This window comes from Urocitellus parryii, chromosome 4 (genome assembly GCF_045843805.1).
Source record: "Urocitellus parryii isolate mUroPar1 chromosome 4, mUroPar1.hap1, whole genome shotgun sequence".
Lineage (NCBI taxonomy): Eukaryota > Metazoa > Chordata > Mammalia > Rodentia > Sciuridae > Urocitellus > Urocitellus parryii.
Window position 1 is genome coordinate 151,750,382 of NC_135534.1, and position 26,201 is coordinate 151,776,582.

The 26,201-nt window shown below is 37.4% G+C and overlaps 1 protein-coding gene across 1 annotated transcript in view; it reads right to left on the bottom strand.

Moving 5' to 3' along the window:
- Positions 1-18,410, bottom strand: part of Ptprd (protein tyrosine phosphatase receptor type D) — a 378,303-nt gene extending 359,893 nt beyond the window's left edge. The window contains exon 1 of the mRNA XM_077797854.1: positions 18,347-18,410. Coding sequence (XP_077653980.1) covers positions 18,347-18,410 — 64 coding nt within the window. The remainder of the gene's footprint in view (positions 1-18,346) is intronic.
- Positions 18,411-26,201: the final 7,791 nt, after the last annotated feature.

Sequence of the window (26,201 nt, forward strand, 5' to 3'; positions counted from 1 at the left end):
AAAAAAAATTTAGAGGGCTTATTTACCAAAAGTACAAAGATCACAAGTCCCCAAGCAATAACCCACACCCCGAATGTGCAAGAGAAGCACCTAGGGAGTTCTTACGAAACCATTAGCCAGGCCTATCCACAGACATTCTGATTCAACTGGTTCAAAGTGGGGGCTCCTGGCATCTGCTTTTGTAGTTTGAAAAATCTCTAGGACCACCGCACCAGAGACTGATAAAATGTATTTTTTTCCAGTCCGTGAATGCTTCTTGTAACTTCATTCATAATTGACAAATATTTGAAACAACCAAAATGAATTAACAAAAAGTGATATCTATACAATGCAGTGCTATTCCAACAACTCTACTGAAGCATGCAACCACATGGATGAATCTTAAATGCATTTTAAGTGAAAGAAGCTGGACACAAAAGACCACAGACCGAAGAAGCATCAGTGAGTTGCTGGGGTGAAGGAACTGCTATACGTAATTGTAATGGTGGACACATAACTCCATGCATCTGTCAAATCCTACAGAACTGTACACCACCAAGAAAATGGATTTATTGTACATATTTTTTATTTTAAATCAACCAAGAAGTGGGGGCAGGGAAAGATGATGCAGACCGTGATAAATGAAATCTAAGTGCCTCACAAATGTAGCACATAAGTATACTGCAGATGTTGGGAAAGGAGCTGTCCTAAGCAATTAGAGTAAATAGTGTTTGGGCTGAATACAGTCATGCTAAAGATCGCCTACAGTTAACAATATTTTCTTAGTCTAAATTTTAAAAATCATTATAAAAAACAAAATATCTATATTTGTCACTTCTATAACATGCTTTGTTTTGATTTTTATCAATTGTGTGACTGCTTTGGGTTGGGTTTTTTGTTTTCCAGTACTGGGGATAGCATCCAGTGGGTACTCGATCATTTGAACTACATCCACAGCCATTTTTATTTTTTTATTTTGAGACAGGGTCTGGCTAAATTGCTTAGGACCTTGCTAAACTGCGGAGGTTGGCCTCGAACTTGCCATCCTCTGGTCTCAGCCTCCTGAACCTCTGGGATTACAGGTATGTAATTGTTTGTGCAACTGTATTTAATTAAGAATAACATTAAAATCTGAAATGTTTCATTAAAAACTCTTTGCTGGTATTATTCTAATCACTCTTTGCCATTTTTTGGTTTTGTTTGTTTGGAGGGCAGCTGTGCAGCATAGGAATGTAAAGTCTTCCTTAAAGTGCGAAAATGGAAAGAATATCTTGGAAACGCATAAACTACTTATGAACCATGTATTGTATGGTTTGGAAAGGAGAAAGGAAAGGAACCTAGACTTTCAGAAACTTAAAAACATCTGTGAGTAATAATATGAGTGTAAAAAAGATCTCTGGACAAAAAATAGCTTTGTGCAATTTTAAGGATACAATTTAGAAGGGCCAGAAGCAAATCCTGCACCTATGTCTACCAATTAAGAGCCCTTAATCTCTGCCAGGTACCTTGAACAATTATTACAGCTAATTCTCACAAAACAACCGTAGGATAAGTCTCTTACCCCTGTTTTACAGATAAGCAATCTAAGGTTAGCTGCAAACTATGAAAGCCCACAGGCCCCACCAGGATGCCTCTTATTCATATTCCCAGCATTAACAATAAACTACAAAGAATATGTATCATCTGCATGAAATATTGTGCTAAGACCTCCCTTACAGTAAATAGCAAAAGACAGATTTTGAACTCAGGTGGGTTTTTTTTGTTGTTGTTTGTTTGTTTGTTTGAAAGCTAATGCTTTTTCCACCACATCACTTCTTCTGACTAGAAATCATAAAACATGAAAATAACGCAGCAGTCTGGCCCAGTACATACCACGATAATTCTTCAGGACATCTCAACCTAACACAAATATAAACTGATTTTCCTAATGAGAATCATCCCAGTGTTCAAACAGCAATCATGTTTCATTTAGCCTGTTTATATTCAGAAGTGCAAGGTACATTCTAGAGAGAATTCCATCAAAATGAAAAACAAGTTTTGCCAGGCATGGTAGTAAAGGCCTCTAATCCCAGAGGTTCAGGAGGCTGAGGCAGGAGGATTGCAAATTCGAGGTCAGCCTCTGCAACTTAGCGAAACCCTCAGAACTTGGTGAGGCCCTTTCTCAAGATAAAATGTGGCTTAGTGGTAGAGCATCTCTGGATTCAATCCACTTTGTGTGTGTGTGTGTGTGTGTGTGTGTGTGTGTGTGTGTGTGTGAAAGATAAAAAGTTTTAGCACCAAATCTTTAGTCTTAGGGCAGTTGAAAAGTCATTTTCACAGATACATCTTATTACCCAGACATTAATGCATGAGTCTGTTTCTGTGCTTTCACCCAGCAGCTCATCACTTGGGCATTGCCCTTCTGAGCACCAGGCTTTGAAATGCTAATTCAATGGCTGAACAACTGTTAACTGCTCTTTAGCCTTAAATGTTCAGAGGCTTCCTACTGTGTAGCCCAAGCAGTGCCCCCATGCCAGAGAAAACCAGCTCCAGCAACCAAACCAACTTGACTCCAGGGGACAGATCTAACCAGGAGGAAAGAGTGAGCCTCTGCCCCAGCCAAGGGCCACGTGGCCACCTGAGGTCTTTAAACTTTGTTAGAACCTATAAGGGGATCTAAAGGATTCGAATGAATCATTCATCAGCCCAAATTCACACTCACCAGAAGTATCTTTCTTTGCAGTTGAAGTGCACTGAATCTGTCCTACTTCATATCTTAGTGTGAAAAACCAGGTAATGAAATCCATTCTCTTTCCACACACAGATGCATCCCAAATGTTTGCCTCTGCTGCTTTGTTATATTTTCTGCTATTGTTAACCACTGAAAGAGCTGGCAACAGCTGGAATTGGGAAATTTTATTCATCTCAATTCCTCAAATTTCTACAAAGGCCCCACCTACATTGAGACTGAAAATGTGTAGTTCCAGAGGAGATTCATCCCAAAGTTGTATTTCCTTTGGCCTCAGTATTGTAACTTAAGGGTTTTAATTCAAAACAGTATCTAAAAATTGGAGATGGTGTACATACTAATTTAGATTTCAAGCTTCTCTAGGAAAATCAGAAAATCAGGATAATGCATCCCCAATGGCAAGAAAAGGATGGATAGTTGCTTCCCTTATGATATCCAGCACAAACTTTCCAAAGGACTGAACTTTCCTGTGCCATGAATGAATTCTACTTGTGTCTGGTCAACATAGAATCTGAATTTTCTACCCCGGTTGCATTCAAGGCTCAGTATTGGGTCAGGAAAGGAGAAAGCAGGCATTTTACAAGAGGAATAAATATATTTGCCCTGAATATGGAAAACGAGAATTTCAGACAACTGCAATAACTTCTAGGAGAGAAATGAAAGACATTAACAGGTATCAGGTGTGTTGGGGGAGGGACAGGAGGGGATGAGAAATAAAAAAGGAAGTTTGTTCTTCCCCAGCTACTTCTCAACCTCTCTGGCTGTTCCTTCTAGGACGCATGCAGTATTTTCCACCCACCCTAAAATTTGGCAGATTCGCCTGTAGGACAAGGTTTGTATAGCACCCTTCTCTATTCCATACCCATAACACCAGCTCAGACTTCTGTGACTATTTGATTTTACAGCAGTCTCTAAACTAGTCTCCTACCCTCAAACGCATCTTCCACACAGCTGTCAATGACACACTGGAAGTGCACATTGGACCACATCACTTCCCAGTGTGAAAGTTTTCACTGACTTTCCCCAGTAGTTGGTAATGCTGGGCTGCACTTGAGAATGGAAAGAAGGATGCACTTTCAAAATTATCTAAGCTTGGTCCTTCTCTTTACAATCATTAGTTGTATAAATACCTAGGTGAGGGTGGTGCCTAGGTATTTATACAACTAATGATTGTAAAGCTCTCCCATCTGATTATCCACGACTGATTTCAATGTATCATCAGGTTGAATCACTGATGGATCTACCCAGTGTGCTCCAAACTCCTTAGCTTTGAAGAAATGCCCTCCACAATCTGTCTCCACCACAACGTTAGCACTGCCTCTAAATTCCAACAAGGACCTGCTGCTGGCAACACCCATAGGTCTACCAAGGCACCTAATTCTCCGTATAGAATTTTCTCTTCATTGCCTCCACTAAGATTCTAAGCCATGATTTAACTTCATTTTCCATAAACTCCACATGCCTAAGACCTAGTGAGCACTGAGCAGAAGTGAACAAAGATAGCAGGAAAGGATAGCCTTGGAAGAGTAGGGGAGATCTGGGAAGCCAAAGCTGTAAAGGTCAGAAGGGAACAGGAGGGGAGGATTGGAGAAGCTGGAAAACCAGAAAGCAAAAAAATTGTTAGTGATTTTGAATAACTGTGAAAGCTTCTTTTAGCCTACAAAGAGGAGTCTAGAGGCCTGAGTAAACACGCCAAAGAGAAGTGAGCCAATTTATTCCCTGCCCAATGGTGGTGTCAGATTCATTTGTTAAGCTGCGAATTCTCTAGAGAAAATAGATCCCAGAAGACAAGTAATTGTTTTATTATATTTGTCATAATACCCCTCCTGTTTCCATCTCTCACTCCAAATCAGAACAATTAAAATGAAAAAAAAAAGAATTATGTGTTTTGCAATTGCTAAATGATCTTTTTATATCCCTTTGCTGATGTAGTTTTGATTATTTCAGAAACAGAAGTTCTCTACGGTGGTTTCTGCTGCCTACTGCAAATGATTCACGCTGTGGGGCTCTCACTCTTTCCCTTGAGATTTTACTCCATAGTTGAATAGACTTAACCATTAGTCATTTTCCTTCATTCTCAGCCAAGATTTTTGTTTAATCTAATTAGTCCTCCTTCTTCACACAATTCTAAACAACCTCAATCCTTATGAGAATATAGTTATGCCCGTTCTACATTTGCAGAAACTTGTGCCTTCTGATGCCAGCTGCCAGGACAAACTGACAATAGTTGGTTCTTTAAATTTTCCCGTGTGAGTCAGGGATTCCAATTGCAAGAAACAGCAAACCACCTCCGCCCCACCACACACCCCACAAGTGCTTTTCAATTTGCTGACATGATGGAGCATAAGCGTTACTTCTGAGCATTTGCTAGGGGATCAATGGTGCTTTCTCATTAGGGTTTTCTTTTGCTTTGAATTTATAAGCACTGACATGGTACAGAGTACATCTATACCAGAAGGACCCATGATGTGATCAAATTCACCATGATGTTTCTTCTCTCGCTTGCCTTTATGAAACCAATATCAGGCTTCGATACCCATGATTACAAACTATTTCCTTACAGCATTCCCTGCAAATGTAACACTTTACAGCATTTTTTTTCTCTATTTAAGATGTTCGTAGCTCCAAATGTCATGAGCATGGTGCAACAAAAACTATCCCACAGCTCGTAAATTATTCATTTTTCAGGAGTTTGCAATTTGAAGTGGCACCAGCAGCCGAATACCTGAAGCACCCCCCAAAGACGAAGCGCAGTAACATTCAAAGCTTTTTGTGCATAAATTCTAAAGGTTAAGCACTATTAAAAATCTTTGTTTATCAAGAGATGTGCTCCTTGAACTTCTTTCTTCTAATTAATCTGCTCCCAATAAATAGTACTAACAAAGCAAAGTGCTAAAATAGGCTTATCAAGCTCCTGCCTTTCCCTTAACTAATCTTACCAGGATAAATAAGGCCCTCTGCTGATAACCTCTACCTCCTCCTGCCTGGTAGGAAGCTGTACTGAGTAAGGTCATCAAATGTGACCCTCAGACTATACCTGACCGACTGCACATGTTATAAAACAGGACAGTCACACACATTATTTATGGATTAGATGGCTGCTTTCTTGATATAATAACAAAGTTGCTGCAGAGACCTAAAAAATACCTATCAAATGGGTCTTTTCAGAAAATCATTACAGACCTCTGGTCAAAAGGCCTCCAGATGGTCAGTCAGTCCTAAGCAGGGCCCAAACTGAGCATATTAATGTGTGCATTTACTCAAAAAGGGTCTGCATTTAATTAGTGTGTCATGCAGAACATCCCTGTCTTACAGTTCCAGAGAAGGAAGAGTAAAAGAACTCCAGATCTGAGAGTGTGCTCCTGGTAGGGACTTTATTTGGTGGCAAAAAATACTCACCAGGTGTTTCAGGTAATTATAAGGGCCAGAACAGGTGTGGTGTCACTTCTGCACCATTCTATTATTGATCCAAGTAAGTCAAAGCTCTCACACTTTCAGGGGAGGGCAATCTGATTTCACCTTGATGAGGAGGACTCTGAAATATTTCAGCTAGGATTTCCAATCCATTATACCATGATGATAAAGATGGTGACATCACAATTATTATAATCAAATGAACAGAAAACAGCAATAAGGAAGCCTAATGAAATTCAAAATCATTTTATCATAAAATTCTAATTGCACAGAATTCAAAATTTTCCAAAATTAAAAGTGTTTTTTTTTTCTTTTAAGTGAAATTATACAGTAGTTATTCAAGGCTTCTCTCATTCTCACATAGTATATGAATTGCACATATGCTGTAAACTTTTCCTCCATGAGTCCCCATTATGACAGTCATGAGGGTCCTGATGATTCTGGGGCCACATACCCAGGGAGCATCACTCGGGCCCTCTGTCAGTGCCTCTGGCCACTGTGCATTTTGCTCATGGGCCTACTCTAGCTGAGTCCTATGTGTTTTCCATTTTCTACTCATCTTTCTGTTCTAAGCAGGTTATCTGCTGCAACCCTTGGTTTCTTATGTCTGAGAAGTAAAAATGATACTCTTAGAGTATTCAGGAAAAAATGAGATTAAAGTCTTTAAATGATTATTCAAGGAAAAGGTATTAGCATGATCATTACTGTGGGATAAAATTGAATTTATTGTTAAAATCAAATAATATATGAAAAAATTAAATTAACATACTATAAAACACACAGTTAATATAATCATACAAATGCCCAGCATGTCTCTAGTGCACACTGTATTTGAAAGGCAGTCTTAAGCACTTTGTATTGGTGAACTCACTTAATTTCCACAGCAACCCTACAATTGCTATCCAATACTCCAGAGGACAAAAGTGAGACAGGAGAGATAAGGCAATCTGCCTCTGCTTCTACAGATCATAAATAAATAAATAAGTGCTGCTTTCAAGAACTTATGAAATATTTCTCCTGTTTTCAACAAAACTTCTTTCCTTCCCAACCACATAGAATTTAGAAAGGCAGTTTTCTGTTTCAAATTCTGTTCCAAAATTTCTGCAAACAACATTAGCAACTCTCAACCAGTTGTGAGTCCAATTTTTGTGTCCCCGAGGATACTTAGCAATGTCTGAAGATAAGCTGAGTGTCATAAAGGGGGTGGGGGGGTAGAAGCTAAAAGTGCTGCTACACATGAGGAAACAGGACTGCCTCCCACAACAAAGAATTCATCTACCCCAAAATGTCAAACAGTGGCAAGCTTGGGACACCTGAAGTTACCCTGCAGGAGCAAGCATAGCATGAAGATCCGTTACCAGGAGTACAGCACAGAAATTATACTAATAATACTAATCTACCATACGGTTGTGTTTTGCTTTATTCACTGTTCCTCCTAGGTATCTACTGCTTAATTCCTTCATCTAAAAAATCATCTCAATAGGTGAAAATGCTAGAAAGCTGATTTGTGCATATGTCAGGTATTACCATATGTATACTGCATGGATGGAAATGAACCTTTACTAAAAACCTGTGAATCAGCCCTCTGAGCACCCAGCCCTCAGGATTGCTTTTAAACCTTGAAGGAATCTTCAGGAGCAAAGAGCATCCTCAAAGGGCCAGAAGAATCCAGAAACTTGCTCTAGGTAAGCAGAGAAGGCAGAATTTAAGCCAAGTGTGGTTGCTAATACTATGTGCTATTTTGGAGAATCATCTAAGTTATAGTTTAATAATCATCTTATGTATTACTCTACATTCCCATCCGGCTTAACACTAAATCCAAATATGTTGAATCATGTAAGCAATAAAGGTGTTTTTTTTCCCCAAATGGAAGACAGAAAAAAAAAAAGATTTTATTAAAAAAAGCTTTCATCTATCTAGGGATTACAACATAGAAATCACTTAGGAATTCTATTGCTATAATTTTGACTAAGTGGAAGCATATAGAGAAAAGACCTATTAAACTCCCTTTCTTCCCTGCAATTCTATGTTGGCCATCACCCTCCAATTACAGCCTTGCTTTACAAATGTACCCTCCTTAGTCCTCTCCAGCAATGGATATTGATGAAGGGAAGTATAGACTTAATTACATGTTTCCAATGTAAAACTATCATCTGCTTTAAAAGGAAAACAAAACTAGCCAGAGATAAAGAACTAAAAGCAGATATTTTTTTTTTCCTTTTGTTAAAGAATGCTTTAGTGTTCCAAGTCCATATCGGCTGGTACAAAGGAAATTTCAGCTAAGCTGTTTAGACAATGAGTTTATATAACATGATCAGAAGACTGTACCAAACTTTCAATGAACAATTGTGGAAATAATTTTTGTTCCAATGAAGAAAAGTAGTACCCAACTCCAGTTTCACAAATAAATATTCCAAGAATATATCTGTCTCCCTACATATCTACCTAAAACCTGGCCCAGCAATCCAAACTCCTCCAGGGTCATTTGATAAGGCCCCTCCCTGCCTCTGCCACCTGGCTCTCCTCACCTGTTGTGCTTCAGGATTCTGGGCCTTAAGTTGTGCTTTACTATACAGGAGGATCTTTGCTGCCCTGGGACCTCTGCAATTCACTTTCTCACAGCTGGCCATCAGTCAGCTAATGTCAATCTCACTCAGCAACACCTTCCTGCACACAAAAGCAGAAAGTCCTATCCCTGTCCCAGCTGCCCTCCTTACTCTCCTGTCATGTCCCTGTTTTATGATCCTCCTGCATTTCTCTCCTAACTGTTCACATCTTTTCTGCCCATAACCATGTCCTGCTGCTCCCCTCCACCTTCCACCGAACTCCAACTAATTCTGCTTTAATGGAACCTAGATCTGATTGTTGGCACCTTCTGAATGAAATATTTGCACTTTTAAACATTTTCACTAAAATTAAAATGATATTGGGGCTGTGGTTGTGGCTCAGCCTAGCATGTGTGCAGTGTGGGTTCGATACTCAGCACCACATATAAATAAAATAAATAAAATAAAGGTATTGTGTCCAACTGCAACTAAAAAAGATTTTTTTTTAAATTAAAATGATATTGAGGCTGGGGATACAGCTCAGTTGGTAGAGTGCTTGCCTTGGGTTCAATCCCCACCACCAAAAAAAAAAAAAAGTTAAATACATACATGAGAGGAGTTTTTCTTTGTATCAATCTGAAATCACTATACCTTAAAGTCTTGAACTTTTTAGTGATAAAAAATAACTTTATTTTTCACTCATTCATATGCATCTTTAATATCTATTTAACAAGAACAAAAAACTAAGAAAGAAAAGAAAATCTACTGAAATGTAGTTTAAGAGGTCCGTTATACTTTTCTGGACTTCTGAAATTATTGTATTGTGTGCTGTTTTATTAACTTGAATATATAAGCACTTAGTATATTTTTAAAGTTCAATCTAAAACCTGTAGTTATAATAAATGATTGTCTCAGACTATGTTGTAGTTTTGCAAAACCCACCTCAAGTTATAGTGTGAATTTAGAACTTCTGTTAAGAGAATAAACTAAACTGAATTATCTTTTGTAGTAAGGTACTGAACTTCATTCACAATTTTAAATTGATACTGGATTCCACAATTTTAACAGACATTGACATAAATATAAGATTAAATAAAACTAACTGAACTCAGCAATCAAAATATGAGATTACAAAAAGGAATAAAGAGATATACTGGGGGGAAATGACAGATATTCAAAACAAAAGATTTCGCCCAGCACAGTGATGCACACTTATAATCCCAGTAATGAGGGTGGCAGACAGGTGGGTTGCAAGTGCAAGGTCAGCATGTGCGATTCAGTAAGACCTTGTCTCAAAATAAAAAAAAATAAAAAGAGTTGAGGATATAACTCAGTGGTAAAATATCCTAGGGTTCAATCCTCAGAACCCCCTGCCCCAAGAAAAAGATTAATTATCAGATTAAATACAGATCACTTGTATCATGTATAGATTCAGTTCTCTTAGCTTGGTTTTCTGTTTTACTCCAAATTATAACAATATGTTGGTGCTTCATATTTCAGGGAAATGCAATATTCATAAAAGTCAATTAAAATTGCTTTTAAAGCGTCAAAGCAGTTTATCTTCCCTAACCTCCACCACCCTCCGCCCTTGTACCACATCTTGCCCATAGCAGCCAACCAGTCTTTAACAGATCTCAAGGCCAGTTGGAAAAGTCACATCAAAGTATTTCTCCACCCTGAAGCCCCATAGATCATCTTTAAAAAATGCAAATCTCTTTCTATTATAGATTAAAAATAAAACAATAAAAATAAATGAGGATAGAAAACAAGATCATGAACAAGATGTCTGAGGCCTGGCATTAGTAAGTCTTCATCTACCTACCTACCAGATTAGTCTTATTTGAATTATTTCTCCTCAGGGTTTGAGATTCAGCCACCTTTTCTTTCATTTTTTTTTCTTCTTCTGGTCCACAGAATATACTTGATCAGCCTTCTAGGGTATATGAGCATATTCTTCCTTTAGTGTCAATAGCTTATGCCAATCAGGTAATTAGTTAACTTCTTCATCATCAGATAATAGCTCAAAAATCATACCCTCAGAGCTACGCATATGACCAACTTAAATGAGGTATACACCTTAAAAGAATAGAAATGCGCAGAAAAAGTGACAAAATCTAAATAATGTCGGTGTTAATATTGGTATCATGCTGACGTTGACTTCCTGGTTTAGATCATGTACTGTGATTACGTAATATATGGGTGAAGGCTACATGGGAAATTCCTGTGCAATTTTTGTAACTTCCTTTAAGTCTAAACTTATTTCCAAAAATAAATGAATCACTCCCTCAGGAAAGCTTTTTTACTCCTTAGAACAGATGAGGCACTTCGCTGACTATTTTTTCATCCCTTGTAACACTTGTCATAGCTAGAAAATACAACATTTTAGAATTAATGTTAAATATGTGTATCCCACTGGAATTTATAAGCTTTCTAGGGCTAGGGTTCATATCTCTTTTTCTCAGCAGTGTTTCCCCTGTAGCTCACTTAATGCTTGGCACAGAAAATGTGTCTAATAAACATTTATTAAAGGGGCTATGAAACATATGAATGATCCAATCAGTAAATGTCCTTTGGAATCATAAATGTATGTAATGAAACATATCTACAATTTTGAAACATTCTATTCAAATTATGAAGTTAATCAAATAATAAATGCCAATAGAGATCTAAACATAGATGCTTCAAATTTGGAAATGATGCAAGCTGATGAGAAAAAAAAATACAACAACAACATTTAGTGAATACTTAGTCCTCTTATTCAAAATGCTACATAAGAAATTTTTTTATTTAATCTGTATGGTAACCACATGGAGAATGTATTATTTTTATTTTTACTGAACAGATGAAAGACCCATGGAAATTGGGTCTACTCATAGTCAGAGAGCCATTATCCAGAGAAGGTGAGATCCGACCATAAACACTGCTTCACAATCCATATTCCCACATACTACTTCCTACCCAAAGACAGAATAGAGAATAGAGCTAGAGATGTGGCTCAGGGGTTGAGCATTTGCCTGCAATGATTCAGGCCCTGGGTTTCATTCCCGGTCCAAAAAGTAGAAAAAGAAAAAAATAATGTCTGAGAAGATTGCTTGAGAGCATCCTAAAACATGACCTATGGATTATTAAGACAGATTACACTGCAGAAGGAGCACACTTCCAAAATTTTATGTCTCTACCACTTTGCTCAAAGTTTTCCACATAGTAAGTGCACACACATGTGCACACACATACACAGTAGTTTGGTGAAAGAGCAAATAAAAATAATGTAAAGTGATAAAAAGAAAAAACTACAAAGTTATTGGTCAGAATTGGTTCTAAAGTAGCTTTTCTACCCAATCCTCGGTAGTTTTCTCTGAGACTCTTTGTTCCAAGATGGTCACTTTGAATTTTTGGAATTAACTGAAACACATTCATGTGAGCAGGAGGATAGGCAGCTCCCAGACAAATCAAGATTATGTAAAATAGATCAGTTAAACAGCAGCTAAGTGAGAAAAGTTAAACAAACTAAAAATGAGAAGGCAAAGAAATTAGGAAATGATAGAATACTAGAATCAAATACCAGTAGGCTATAAAAATAAGAACTAGCTCACATATATTTTAGATATTATTCCATCCCTCAAGCTTAGGGCCCTCATCACAAATAGAGATCAGAGATAACAAATATGTCCGTACTTTTGGATTTTTTTTTTAAGTGAGTCCCACTACACTCAATAAAATGCTTTGAAGTATACACATGCGTTGATTTTGTGACATATGCCTAACCTTACTAGGTAGCTACAGCTCTGCTGGGAGCAATTAATTCGGAAAGTCACAGAAACTCCACAATGGAGCTAAAGGATCAGTAAAATAGCTGGAATATTTTCCTTGCTTCAGACAGCTGGAGGTTGCTAATTTAGCTACTTTAAAATGAGGGGAGGAGAGAAAAAGGAGAAGCAACATTTTTATTTCACCACACCTCTGTCAATTCAGAAAAAAAAAAAAAGGTTAATAATGATAAACATGGTAAATGAATGGGCTTTCTTCTTGCTCTACTAAATGAGCACATTTTATTCTCACTGACCCAAAGAAACCAACAAACATTACCTTCAGGTTGCATATACCGAAAGGACTCTAGCTAAATAACTGGAGTAAACAGCAATCTACCATTTCTTACACTTAACCGAGATACAATTCACATACTGTAATTTTGTCCATTTAAAGTGTACAACTCAATAGTATGTCATAGTTTTACACTCAATTAGTTAATATCACCCCAATCTAACTTGGGAACATTTTCATCATCCTAAGCAAATTACCTTTTAAAGGATGGTTAAATGTTTGGGGAGTGGAAGAGAGAATAAACTAAAACAGAAAACAAAGGATTTTTAATGAGTTATGAATGTTCCTGGTGCGAACTGACCCTGCCTGCTGGAAGGTATGCATTTCAATGACATGGGAAGGGCATTCTTTCCATTCTTAATTTCATTTTGGAAGAAACCTCACTAACTTCTGAAAACTGCAAAAGACATTAATTTTCTTTGCCCATCAATTACATCCTTTTAAAAAGATGTGTTTTTTAAAAAACAAAAATAACTCCTGGCCATATCAATGAACACTCACCCTCACTCTCTTCCTCACAATTTTCATCTCCATCTGGTCATATAACTGCATTTGCTTAAGCACATTTCTATACTCTTTCCTCTAGGCAGCTTGAGAAAATGCATTGCAAGAAGCAACAGAACAGTAGATGGATGGAGACTTTCCATCATCCAGTCTATTCAATCCAAATTAATTTCAACTTGGTCATTCTAAGAGATGAGCTTTTTCATAAAGATTGAATAAAGCAGCTGTGTCGCATATTCTCCTTCTTCTTCAATTTAATTCTTGAGGGCAAGGGTTTATAAGAATCACTTATGTATGGGAGATACTTTATAGACAAACAAGCTGGCAAATTTCACTTGCCCAAAAAATCCTTGCTAACCAAACACCCAATTTTTTATCACCTCTAGGTGAAATAATAGAATTTTAGTACAGTCCCTAATTCAAATGCTCAATAAAAATGTTTCCTGGATAATTGTGGTTAATGGTATATCAATACCAAAAGTTTATTAAATATCTACCATGTGCCATCTACTGACCTAAGTATTTTGCTTTAACTCGGTAATTTTCTACAAAAATAAGAGCAGGTATTATGTTATCCCATCTTTATTATTTCATTATCTCCATCACACACATTCTAAAAATAGGTAAACTGAGACAAAAAACACAATATGCCAAAATGATGGGCAGAATCCAAAAATCAGATTTTGGTTTCAGAGCTCACACACTACCCCTTCAGGAAAAACAGGATAGAAATGGTTACCCTACAGAATAGGTACTGGGCTATTCTCTTATATCCAAAAAATAATGAAATTCCATAGGATATAGTGCTATAGTAACAGAGAGAAAGAGGCTTACTGCATTCATATAAGACAAATATTGTAAAAATTACTGAGTACAATAAGGTTCTTCAACAGTAAACAAGGAAAATGAGGGTATATTTACCATCTGAGATGGAAAAATCACTAAAAACAACAGAAGTAGATGCACTAAATCATTTGAACACTGAAACTATAAAAACTTACTATTCTAACAGATAGCTGGTAAAGACTGAGGTCCAATCATCATGGTCAAAGTGTAAACTCTAGGATGCAACAGGAGGATATAAGTGATTTCAAACTCTAACAAAGACAGGAATGACAGCTTCTCAGTCTGCATCTTAGGTTAAAAAAAAAAAAAAGAATGATGAATAGCAAACTAAGGTATGTATGAAATAAAACCACCAGAAACTGTTATGAAAATTGGGTCAAAACAAAAATGATTCACCTCAAAATTTCACTGATACAGTCTAAATTCACCTTTAATTTGCATGTACATTACCAAGAGCTGACCTCAGACCACCATCCAAAGCAGAAAACTGCTGGTCCATCATGAGCTTTCTGGTCCATCATGAGCTTTCAACAGAAATCATGCTGGATTCTTCCCTCACACCACAGCTCTATACTGCAAATGTTCAGTCAGGAAGTTACAAGCAAATCATCCGGAGCACTCAAGACATAGGAGTGAAAAGAAATAATACACACACACACACACACACACACACACATACACACACCTAACCTTTTAAAATAATAGTGGGGACCTGTGGGGCATTTTAAATCGGCAATGGCAAAGACTATAATTTTCTGCTAAAGGGATATTATCACAATTTTTCAACCTAGGTTTGAGCACCCCCCCCCAAAAAAAAAAGCTCTTCTACTTAATGGAACATCACACCTAGCACGATGCTATGGCCTTCTATACAGCAGATTGGCAGATTGTAATCTTGACTCCTAGCTTCTTTGGATTTAATTATTATTTCAAAATGAGTTGTAGACATTAAATTAACATGGCAAACTAGAGTGGCTTCTTTCCATTCCCCACCCACAAATAGTCATCTTTTTTCAAAGGAGGAAAAACTTTAGAATTGTCCAATGGCTCCAACAAGTCACTGTAAAATTTTGAAGTATTAACTCGTGATCCCTTGGATCAGTACAACACATAGTGGTGTCAAAAGGAAAAACAAATAGGACTGGATACAAGGAAACAAACCCATGAAAGTCTGAAAAATACCATCTTTGTGTGATGATGAAGAAATCAATCGCTCTCTTCAGCGCTGCTTAAATCTTTTATTTTTTTTTAAACTTGTTTCAATGTTTTAAGAAAAGCAATGACACAATTTAATGGGTTATAATCTGAATCCAACTGTTATTTAAACATTCTTAAAATATGACTACAGTCATATCTCTGACTCTATCATGTGCTTTCTTGTACCTCCAGCAGACTATTGATGGATGTTCCATCTTCTTTTAAAATGCATCTAAAAAATTATGGCTAAATTTCCTCTTTGCCAAGTATCTTGAGAATACATATGCTATCCAACAATGCCAAATGAAGAGAAAATATAATCAAGGCTAAGAAGATGTGGGCAAAACTAATCAAACTGATCTGGCAAAGTGAAAGCCCATCCACTCTTTCTAGCTGCAATGGGAAGGTGAGAGGGCACGGATTCTTCTTCAAGTGACATAACATATTGCGGTTGAAAGCTAATGCCACATAAATATATAGCATGGAAAATTTTGACCTAGTATTTTGAATTAATCAGAAATATTGTGAAGTACTTATTTTTACAATAAACCCATAGGTTATTTCTGTATTTTAATGTTTCCCTTTATGGCCCTTACCAAAACTTCCTTTGAATCAGAATGATTCGAGTAGTTTTACATCTCCTTGGCCTACCAGATTCCGTACCTCTGGAATGCAAAGATAAACCCTGTTCAGATTCTATCAACTCAGCCTGCAAAATATTGTAGTATAGATAAATGCTTGTTGGATTAAACTGAACCAGAGCAGTTGAGGAGTTTTCAGCCTTAAAAGACTATATATTATTGGATGAACTTTCTGTATCACACAGAAGTAATTTGGAGTCTTGCCACTGATAGACCAATATAGTCCAGTCCTTGTTAACATGGAGAAGAAGAAAACAGAACACAACTCTCTACTTCAAATCAAACATTAAGTTACAGATGCCTTACAAGTACTCGGCTCTGTCCTGTATTCAGAGAGGCTTTTGGAAAAATTTAACACACCCCCTAACTTTTTATTTTTTTTAAGAGACAGTAGTAAAGGATAAGAGGGAAAAAGATTCTGCCCACAACACTGCAAATTCAGAACCTTTGGATTCCATTATGCAAATATCTGAATTTAACGAAAAATTGCTCAACAAGTATTTTCATGATTTGTTTTGCAAGAAAAGCACACAGGAATTGTAATGAAGGAGAGAAGGAGAGAAAGGAGGACCAGGAAGAGGAGAGAAGTGGCTTTTAAAAATGCAGTTTTGGGGCTGGGGTTGTAGCTCAGTGGTAGAGCACTTGCCTCTCACGCATGAGGCCTTGGGTTCAATCCTCAGCACCATATAAAAATAAACAAATAAAAATAAAGATATTGTGTCCATCTACTAAAAACAAAAATGCAGTTTCAACAGTACTTATTCCTAAACTCTTGATATCTATCAGCCAATTTCCACCAGAGAATTAAGCAAAAGCATTGCTACTCAGTAGAAGAATATTATTACTTCACGGAAGGATAGCTTCATGGATATACAATAATTATATCTAATAACTTCAAGAAAATCTCTAGCTGTGATCTGACATTAAAGTTGGTTCCCAGGGTCTTAATATGCTTTTGCCAGAATTTAACAATGGTGAAACAACTAACTCTTGCACTTTAGCCAAAACAAAATAAATAAATAAAGCTATATGCCCAATTTCTCTCTAATAAACTAAATTTATACTCCAACTTTAGAATAAGTTTTGACATAAATGGCTTTAAAATAACAAGAGCGTCTAACATTTGGGTCTTTTCCCAGTTAATTATTTCCTGGCATTGTACTTGAAATTCCTTGGCTTCACCTTAAACCCACACTCCCAAGTGCTAATTAGGAGACTATATACATTATTAACCAAAAGAATGCTATACTTAAAACATGCATGTTCCATATGTATCTGATTAATAACGTAATTTCTTTCACTCCTCAAAGATCTCTTTAGAAAAATAGGACCCCTATTTAAATGAAGCCATTGGTTGCTATTGAGGGAATTCTTGTCAAAATGCAATTAATACAAAGGGGCCTAGATGACATAGGATCCTTGTCTTGGAAAAGCCTCAACATGAATCAAATTTAATCTCAATGGGACAGTGAGTGGAGGGAAAAGTTAATGACTGCAGATGTTACACATTTTCCCTGTACCAGGGGATTCCCAACAGGAATGGCTAAGCCGCCTATGGGATCAGCCACTATCAAGGAACCCGACTCATCAGGGAAGACAAGCTGGAGACATGCCTTGTCCCAGAACTCTCTCCCCCAAAGCCACAGGACAGTGTGGAAAAGAAACACATGTAAACAAGGTAGACCTAATGATTGCCTAATTGTGAAGGAGATATGATCTTCTCATTAACTGGCAAGCTAATTAACCACAATCCCAGTTTCATAAAATTGAGTCCAGAAATCCAAACTTTGGAGTCTAAACTCCACAGAATTCGCCTCACACTTCTAGACCCTCCATCCAGCCACTGAGTTGTCAGTTCTGCTTGATTTGTTTGAATATTGTACTCGACGACAGCTGTCGGAAACAGTATATTAGAACAGCTGCTGTGACAGCTACAAGGGGCTTGGAAGTTTAATTGGGCTCAATGTGACATTGTGCATTTTTCTAAACATAGAAATATCCATACAAGTAAAGAAATTTCTAATGGGTCTGAACAACGTTTACTTATTGGCACCGCCAACTGGCTAGACTCCCTTTGAGTTTTATCATTGGCTCATAATATCTTTACCACCAGGCTGGTAAGGGATATAAAAATAATAACAATAAAAATAAACAGTAGGAGCAGTTAGTTGCACACAAAAAAGGGGGGGGCATTAAAGGGGAGAGGAAATGGTAAGGAAGTCACATCAATAATGCTTTTCAAAGGCTGGCTGGTTGCCAAGGAGGATCCCACAGTGTGTCAGGGTTTACTTCCAAAGGAAATGTATTCAGAGGCCCTGAGCCTGGTGCCAACTGCAAACAAAACCCGTCATTATGATCACAGCCCCCTAGAGAAAGGGAGAATGGCTTACTCTCAGCATCCGCGCGAAGGAAGAAGGCGAGGAGCAGCAACAGTGGCCTGGCTACGTGCACCATCCTGCAACTTGGCAGCAGCGTGTGCTGGCAGCTTGGATTCACTGCCTCTGAAGCTGCAGCAAGTCTGTCCGGTCTGAGATTTCAGCTGGAACCCTTTCAGAGCCTGTAAAGGGAAAGGAAAAGAAAAGGGGGGGAAGAAAACACAAAGACACTTAGATTTCTCATTCTTTTCCCCTCTGCCCCATTTCAACCCCCCAAAAAGACACAATCCACTGGAAGCACCCAATATAAATTGTAAATGCCATGTCCTGGTATTAGTCAGTTACTTGGTCTATTTAATGTGGGATCCCTAGCAATCCCATTTCCAGGCCATCCTGGAACCAACCCCCTTGAATTTCACTCTCTGCTCATGCCACCTTTGGGGCTGCACTCTCTCAGGAGGAGGTGTCACCTCATATGAAACATGATGTGAACACATCCATGAAAGAAAGCACACCATAGCTACAAGAATGGTTTCAATGAAGTTCCTCCGTGCAGGATAAAAGTTTAGAAATGACAGAATAATGGAAGCTGCTTTCTTGGCACCAGGTGAAATGACAGGGCTAATTCCACTTCTCCATCTAAATAGCAGTCATTGGGATTTTTTTACACTTGCACATTTGGCTTCTTCCTTGAAGACACATCAACATTCAAGTCCAATTTGACTTCAACAAGTCAAAACAATAGTTAGCAGAGCCTCTTTGATTTAACAGGCTTTATATGTGCCTCCTGGGCAAAGGTTTTATTTTCCCAACCTTCTCTATAAAACAGATAAGCCTCAAACTCTTTCTAGAGAGCCTACTATGTGCATGCCACCAGGAAAAGGAAGTGGCACTCAGCACAAGCTAACTCATGATCCAAGGATGAGTCAGATTTCATCCTTGTTGAGATTCCGGGTTAGTAGGGAATATAAGACTATTAGCATGAATATAGTAGCATAGAATATAAGACTAACAGCATGACTAGTATGATTCAATAAGTGATTAGTGACAGAAAAAAAAATCAAGTACTGCCATAAAAGATAAGATTTGGTAATAGCATCATGAAAAAAGCAGTGTCTTAAACTGGGCCTTGGAGTATTAGCAGGATTTTAATAAGGTGAGGGAAGGGCATCCCTGGATGCTATGCAAAGGCAGGGCTATAGGAAAGGAACTTTGGACAAGCTGCATGGCCTCACTGGTTGGGGAGGGCTTCCCAAACACCAGCATGCATTGGATGACTTTGGTGACTTGTTAAAACAAAGAGCTGGGTACCACCCCTGAGTTAGTGATTCAGTAGGTTTGTGGTAGGGTCCCAGAATTTGCATTTCTAACAAGTTTCTTGGTGATGTTGATGCTACTGGTCTTGGGACCACACTTTGAGAACCACTGAGTTGGAATGAGGCATCGATTAGGAAAACAATAAGGCAGCAAAAGAAAATGGTTCCAGCTTAAAAATAGGTCACAGAAAGCCCAGGATGGGAATCTAAGTCCAATGGTGTTTACTCGACAAACCAGAAAAAGGGCTGTTTAATGTTTTGTAGCACAGAAACAATATGGAACTAGAATTTGAGACAATTAAGTGACAGCCGAATCAGGAACGATTTAGAGAATGCTATTAGGCCACAGCCAAGGTCCCAGGTGACTGTAATGGTGATCTTGGTAGGAATGAAAGAGGCAGTGATAAAAGCAATGATTTGAAGTATGACACTTCAGGTGAAAAACAATTGCTCTCCTAGAGCCTTCTAAAAATTTCAGCAGAGTATACCAACTAGACTCTTCATAAAAAAAAAATTAAAAAGCAAATAGGGTATATTATATGTTACTGCATCCTTTATCATTGTGATAAGAACTTGAGAACAACTTATCAGAACTCATTTACAAAATGAAAAGGCATACCTTTAATTTTTGTATTAGAATGTTTGAGACACACATAAAATTCTTGACAGGATATACTAGAGATATCCAGAAATAACTTAATCCACTAAAATAACTTGTACTTTAAAAAGAATTTTAACACAGATACTATATAGCGTGTCTGACACCGAGCTAGCAAGTAGCGCATGAGAACAATTTTTTCTTAACAAAGATATTATCTTTTTCATTACTATGCATGAGCGGTTTGAACACAGGAAAGATAAAACTCAAAGGAAAGGGGCAATCATTCTAATTACCATTCCACTAGATATCCTCCATTTTTATTTCTTTTTAACAGAGCTGTGGATGGCATGAAGAAGGAAGTTGAACATTGAAACACATCTTCTTGAATCCAAAAGCTAGCCAGCTGTTTCAAATCCTCTATTGTTATCAATCTCATCTGGAAAATAACTCAAGCAGTTCACAGCCACCAAATGTGAACAATCTCAAAACTTCACAGGAGAGGGCTAGAGGAATCAGCTCTGCTCCCCACCCCTTTTGCTGCTCCCTTCCTCATGCCAGCATTTCCAATGACAGCAAAGTACAGGAGACATCAGTCCTGTCGGACTCAATTTGTGTCTGTGCAAGCGTATCAGAGCCAACTGCTCCATAATGAGTCCCTGCAATCAGAGATGGAGACCTAAGAAACGCTCGATCAGGGAAGGAAGGGGCGGCTTGGCTTTTCCTCCTACTCGGCTGAAATGTGTAAGACCCAGTTCTTCCAAATGAGCCTGTGAATGTAACCTTGGGACTTGGAACAGTGATAGGATCTAGCTCTCTAAAAATGAACGCAGACACCAACATACATATTTATACTTAAATGGGCTATGCCCTTGGCCAAGATATGACCAAAAAAAGTGATCCCAGGTGGGAAGATAAAACCCATTCTAAATGTTCATTCCAGCCAATCTCCATTCCTTATCTTGCTTATTACACAAACATCGCCAAAAAGGAAATGCTGGCTGCGTATCGGGAAGGTGGAATTCACATTTCCGAACACAAATGGAAAATCAGCTCTAAGGAAATATTTCAAGCAAAAATAAGGAGGATGAATGATATTACAAGTAGTTTCCATTTGCCTATGGTGAGGGTTGCGAACCACGCGAAGAAAAGAGAGGGAAAACAGGGGCTGGGGTACTAAAAGGACCGTGCTTCAGCTTACATCACGAATTATTCTGCATTTGCCCCAACAGCCTTCAGCAGAGGCCAACTGATTTTTATATGCTTTGCCCTTTGCATCATTCAAATAAAACTAAAGTGTCTCTGAGTTTAAAATAAAAATGTTAAAACTGAAAACTCATTATTTCTCATAGCACAAAGATGTTATGAAAATAATTCTATTGACTGCCAGTCATCTGAATATTTACTTTTGTATTTATGTCCCTGTGTGGTTAGAGAAGCTCACAGTTCAGAGAGCCATACAGGGCATGTAATATAATTAGAAATGGAACAAATAAATAGTAGACGGGTCTAAAGGCCTTAACAAATCTGTTTCAGGTGATCACTTAAGCTATCCAACTCTTTTTCTTTATTTTAACAATGTAACCCTTTTCTATAAAAAGTATTTTCATATTCAAACACACACACACACACACACACACACACATATATATATTGAACACTTGATTATATTTATTTCAGTTTTCTTTGATACTGATATATATTTCTGTAGATTGTGTTAACATAAGGCAGGGGGTGAGGCAAATGGGGCTTTTTTTCCCTCTTAAAAATATCCTGACTTCCTTAAAGAAATGGCTGATTTTAGGTTTTTGTGTAAGAAATGTAGAAAATGAGACTGGAACATCTTGCCATATTGGGAAGCTTTCAGGAACTACTAGGCTATATCCAAAAAAAGCATCCAAGTTGATGAAGTGCCCATCAGCTAAATGTAAGGAAATATGACTGGCAAAAACGATAATAACCGCAATGAACTGAAACACACCATTTCATAATCATGACTTAAAATTTTTGAAAATAATTTTTTATTACATTGGTCACTCTAGGAAGAGGTCAGAGAACTGTTGAGGTTTGGATAAGTGTCCCTCAAAGGCTCATGTGCTAATTTCTTGGTCCCCCACCTCTGGCAGTACTGGGAGCTGGTAGACTCTTTAAAAGGGTAGCCAACTAGAAAGTCTTTCTTCTTTGGATATACCACTGAGGGGGGATATTGGGACTTAGTCCCTCTTTCAACTCTCCTTTGTGTCTTGATCATGGGGTGAACAGGCCACCTGTGCCACAAACACCTGCCATAAGGTACTGAGCAACCACCAGCCCCCAAGCAATGCAATCAATTGGCCATGGAGCGAAACCTCCAAAACTGTGAGCCAAAGTAAGCCTTTGCTTTTTTAAAAATTTATATATCTCGGTCCTTGTTACAGTAACGGAAAGCTGGCTAACACAAGAACCAAGTCTTTATTTTGAAAACAGGGCAGGAAAGAAAAAAAATTAAGCATTACAAAGAAAAATTCCTCCCAAGGACTTGTAAGACATTCACTGCTGCTCTCAGTAGGTATCATTGTTTATCTCTAAACACCCAGCTTCTTTCTCTCTTTTAGCAAACTCACTCTATTAAGGCTAGACATCTTACAAACAATAATACCCTAACCATACTTATCCTGGGCCTATAATCCCTATAGATATCTACTAAGTTGAGAGAATAGTAGAAAAAAAAAAAAAAAGTCCCTACATTCTGTGACTTATATTTATCAACCTCCCAAACCAACCTCTATAAATCAACTAGAACTGGTTTCCAATTATTTAAGACAAGGAGCCATTTGTACAAGAGATGTGCTACCAGGATACGCCAATTTGTAAGAGAGAGAAGCATGACTGCTTGGCGGAAGGAAGGAGGGTCCTGGGACCTATAAAGAGCAAACCTGGCCAGGGTTTCTGAAGGCCACCTAGGAATTCCTTCTGTCCCCAGCATAGATTTACAATATCAGGACACCAAAATAAAGACAAAAATAAATAAACTGAGAACATTTGTTTGCACTGATTCTGTCAAGAGAAGATAGCCTCCTATCTTAGTATGGGACAGTAATGTTCCAGCCCTGTCCAGTGTCAGTTTCTGCAGGGTAGAAATGTTCTCCACTCGGACTAATAATTGACCACTTTAAATTCAGCTAGTGCAACTAACAAAGAAAACTTTTTATTTTATTTAAGCGTAACTGAAACATCCACATGTGGTTAGTGGCTATCCCACTGTAGACTGTGGATTACAGCCACATGTTGCAACAGCACTGAACAGCACAGCTAAAAATAAGGTCTGTCTTCTGAGTGCAACAATGAGGCAGGAACCCAAGGTCTGCAGTCCTTGACTATCCAACAATCAGACCCTAAACATGTGAGAACAATCCATTTAACTTTGGGACCACTCATTTTCTCCCTTCCATGTCCCTTATCCTGCCCCCCCTCCCCCAAGAATTTAACTACTTCGCAGAAGGTAAATGAGGGGAAAAAAAAAAATCAATAAGTAGTTAAGCTTACAAGTGAAAATTTCTCAAAAAGAAACATCGTTGTTGAAAGGGAAAACTATATTAATGGTAAGAGTTTCCATATGCAAGAGACTAAAACTATCACCCTGTCTCTTACCATATACAGAAACTTGAAATGAATGAAAGACCCAAAGCTTGGAAACTACTAAAAGAAAATATAAGGAAAATACCACAGGACACTGGAGTGAGTGAGGATGTTTTTATAAAACCCTCCCAAATCACAGAAAATAGTTTGATTATATCAAAATAAAAAATGTCTGCACAACAAATAGAAACAATGAGCAGAGTGAAGAGACAACCTGCAGAATGGAAGAAAACAGTGGGGAACTATTCCTCCAACAGGGGATTATTACCCAGAATATATAAGAAAATAAAATAATTGAAAAAGTAAGTAAACAAATAACCCAATCACAAAATAGGCAAATGATAGAGGTGGGGGTGTATGTAGCTCAGTGATAGAAAGCTTGCCTAGCATGCACCAGGTCCTGGGTTCAATCCCCAATACTATCAAAAGAAAATAATAATAATCTAAATGGAAGAAGATTATTTTCACAAGAAGGCATCTTAAATGGCCAACAAGTATATAAAAAAATTCTCCTCAGTATCATTAATCAGAGAAATGCAAAATGAAAACCAAAATGGAATATTGTCTCAATCCAATTAGAATGACTAATAGCAAAAAGGCCAAAATTAACAAAAGCTGGCAAGGATGCAGAGAATTCTCACATACTGTTGGTAGGAATGTAAATCAGTACAACTGTTATGAAAATCAGTATGGAGGTTCCTCAACCTAAAAATAGAACTACATAGAACTACCATATGATCCAGCTATCCCACAACTCAGTGTAAATACAAAGAAATTGGTATGTCAAAAAGACAGCTGCACTTCCAAGTTGACTACAGCACTATTCAACTAAGATATGGAATCAACTAAGGTGCCCATTAATGGAATACATAAAGAAAATGTGGTGCATATACAAAGTGGAATACTAGTCGACCATAAAAAGAATGGAATCCTCCCATTTCCAGCAACACAGATGAGCCTAGAGGACATGGCATTATTGAAATAAGGCAGACATAGAAGCACAAGTACCACATGGTCTCACTCATATGTAAAAGCTAAAAAATTTAATCTGGTAGAAGTGGAAAATAGAATAAAAGTTACCAGAGGCTAGGGAAAGTATGAGAAGGGAGACAGAGGAAGGTTGGTTATAAGGTACAAAATTATAGAAAAAGGAATAAATACTAGTGTTCTACAACATAGTAGGAGAACTACAGTTAGCAAGAACTTACTATATATTCACCATAACTAGAAGAAAGGATTTCAAATGTTCACAGCATAAATACATGATGAATGTTTGAAGTGATACAAATGCTAATTACCTGATTGATCATTATACATTGTATACAGATATCAAAATATCACAAGTACACCATGAAAACATACACTTATTATATGTCAAGACTTCTTAAAAAAAAAATAAGGTTTCCTACTTCACTGTATTCTCATTACTAAAAACCCCTACTTCAGATATAACAGGAATGGGAACTTCGGCAACAAATGACAATTTCATGTCACATCACATAGAAGCCAAAGACAAGCCTCCTTCTACACTTGCACCTGAAGAAATCTGTAAAGTTGTATCGTCTTTATGAAATGACTGTATTCAATTACGACCAGTGAGAGATCTCAAAAAACATTTTTACATGTGCAGTGCCAAAACCCTCAATGCTAATTACTAAAATATTGCTGAAAAAAGAAGGGTGATAGAAGGTTATTACATTAAATAAACAACAGTATAATGGCATACCAGATATATCACTGAATAAAATACTCAAATCTAAAAATACAAGGAATTGTTTTTAGGAGAGAAACTCAAAATATCCTAAAATTATATTATTCCATTGGGAGTAGGAAAGATGGTGGAATGAGATGGACATCATTACCCTAAGCATATATATGAAGACATGAATGATGTGACTCTACTTTGTGTACTACCAGAGATATAAAAATGTGTGCTCTATTTGTAAAATATGAATTGTAATGCATTCTGCTGCCATATATAACAAATTAGAATTAAATTAAAAAATAAATAAAAATTAGATTCTTCAGCATTGAAAGTATATCAAGTCAAAAAAAAACTCTAAATTTTTTTCTGTTTTGCCCTAAACATGTTTTTATGACATGGGAGGAAATTTTTTTAAAAAAAGAGGGACATTATGAGCTATTACTTAAAACTTCAAAGCAAAAATTTAATTATATCATTTTGACTTAATATAAAGATGTCAGGTGGCTGAGTAAGCACAAAATGATTCTTCAAAGAAATCAAATTAAATAAAAGAAGAATAAAACAATACCTATTGATACAGACACTTAAGCAATTCTTTATATGCTTAAATCTAATTCACAGAGAGAAAAGCCA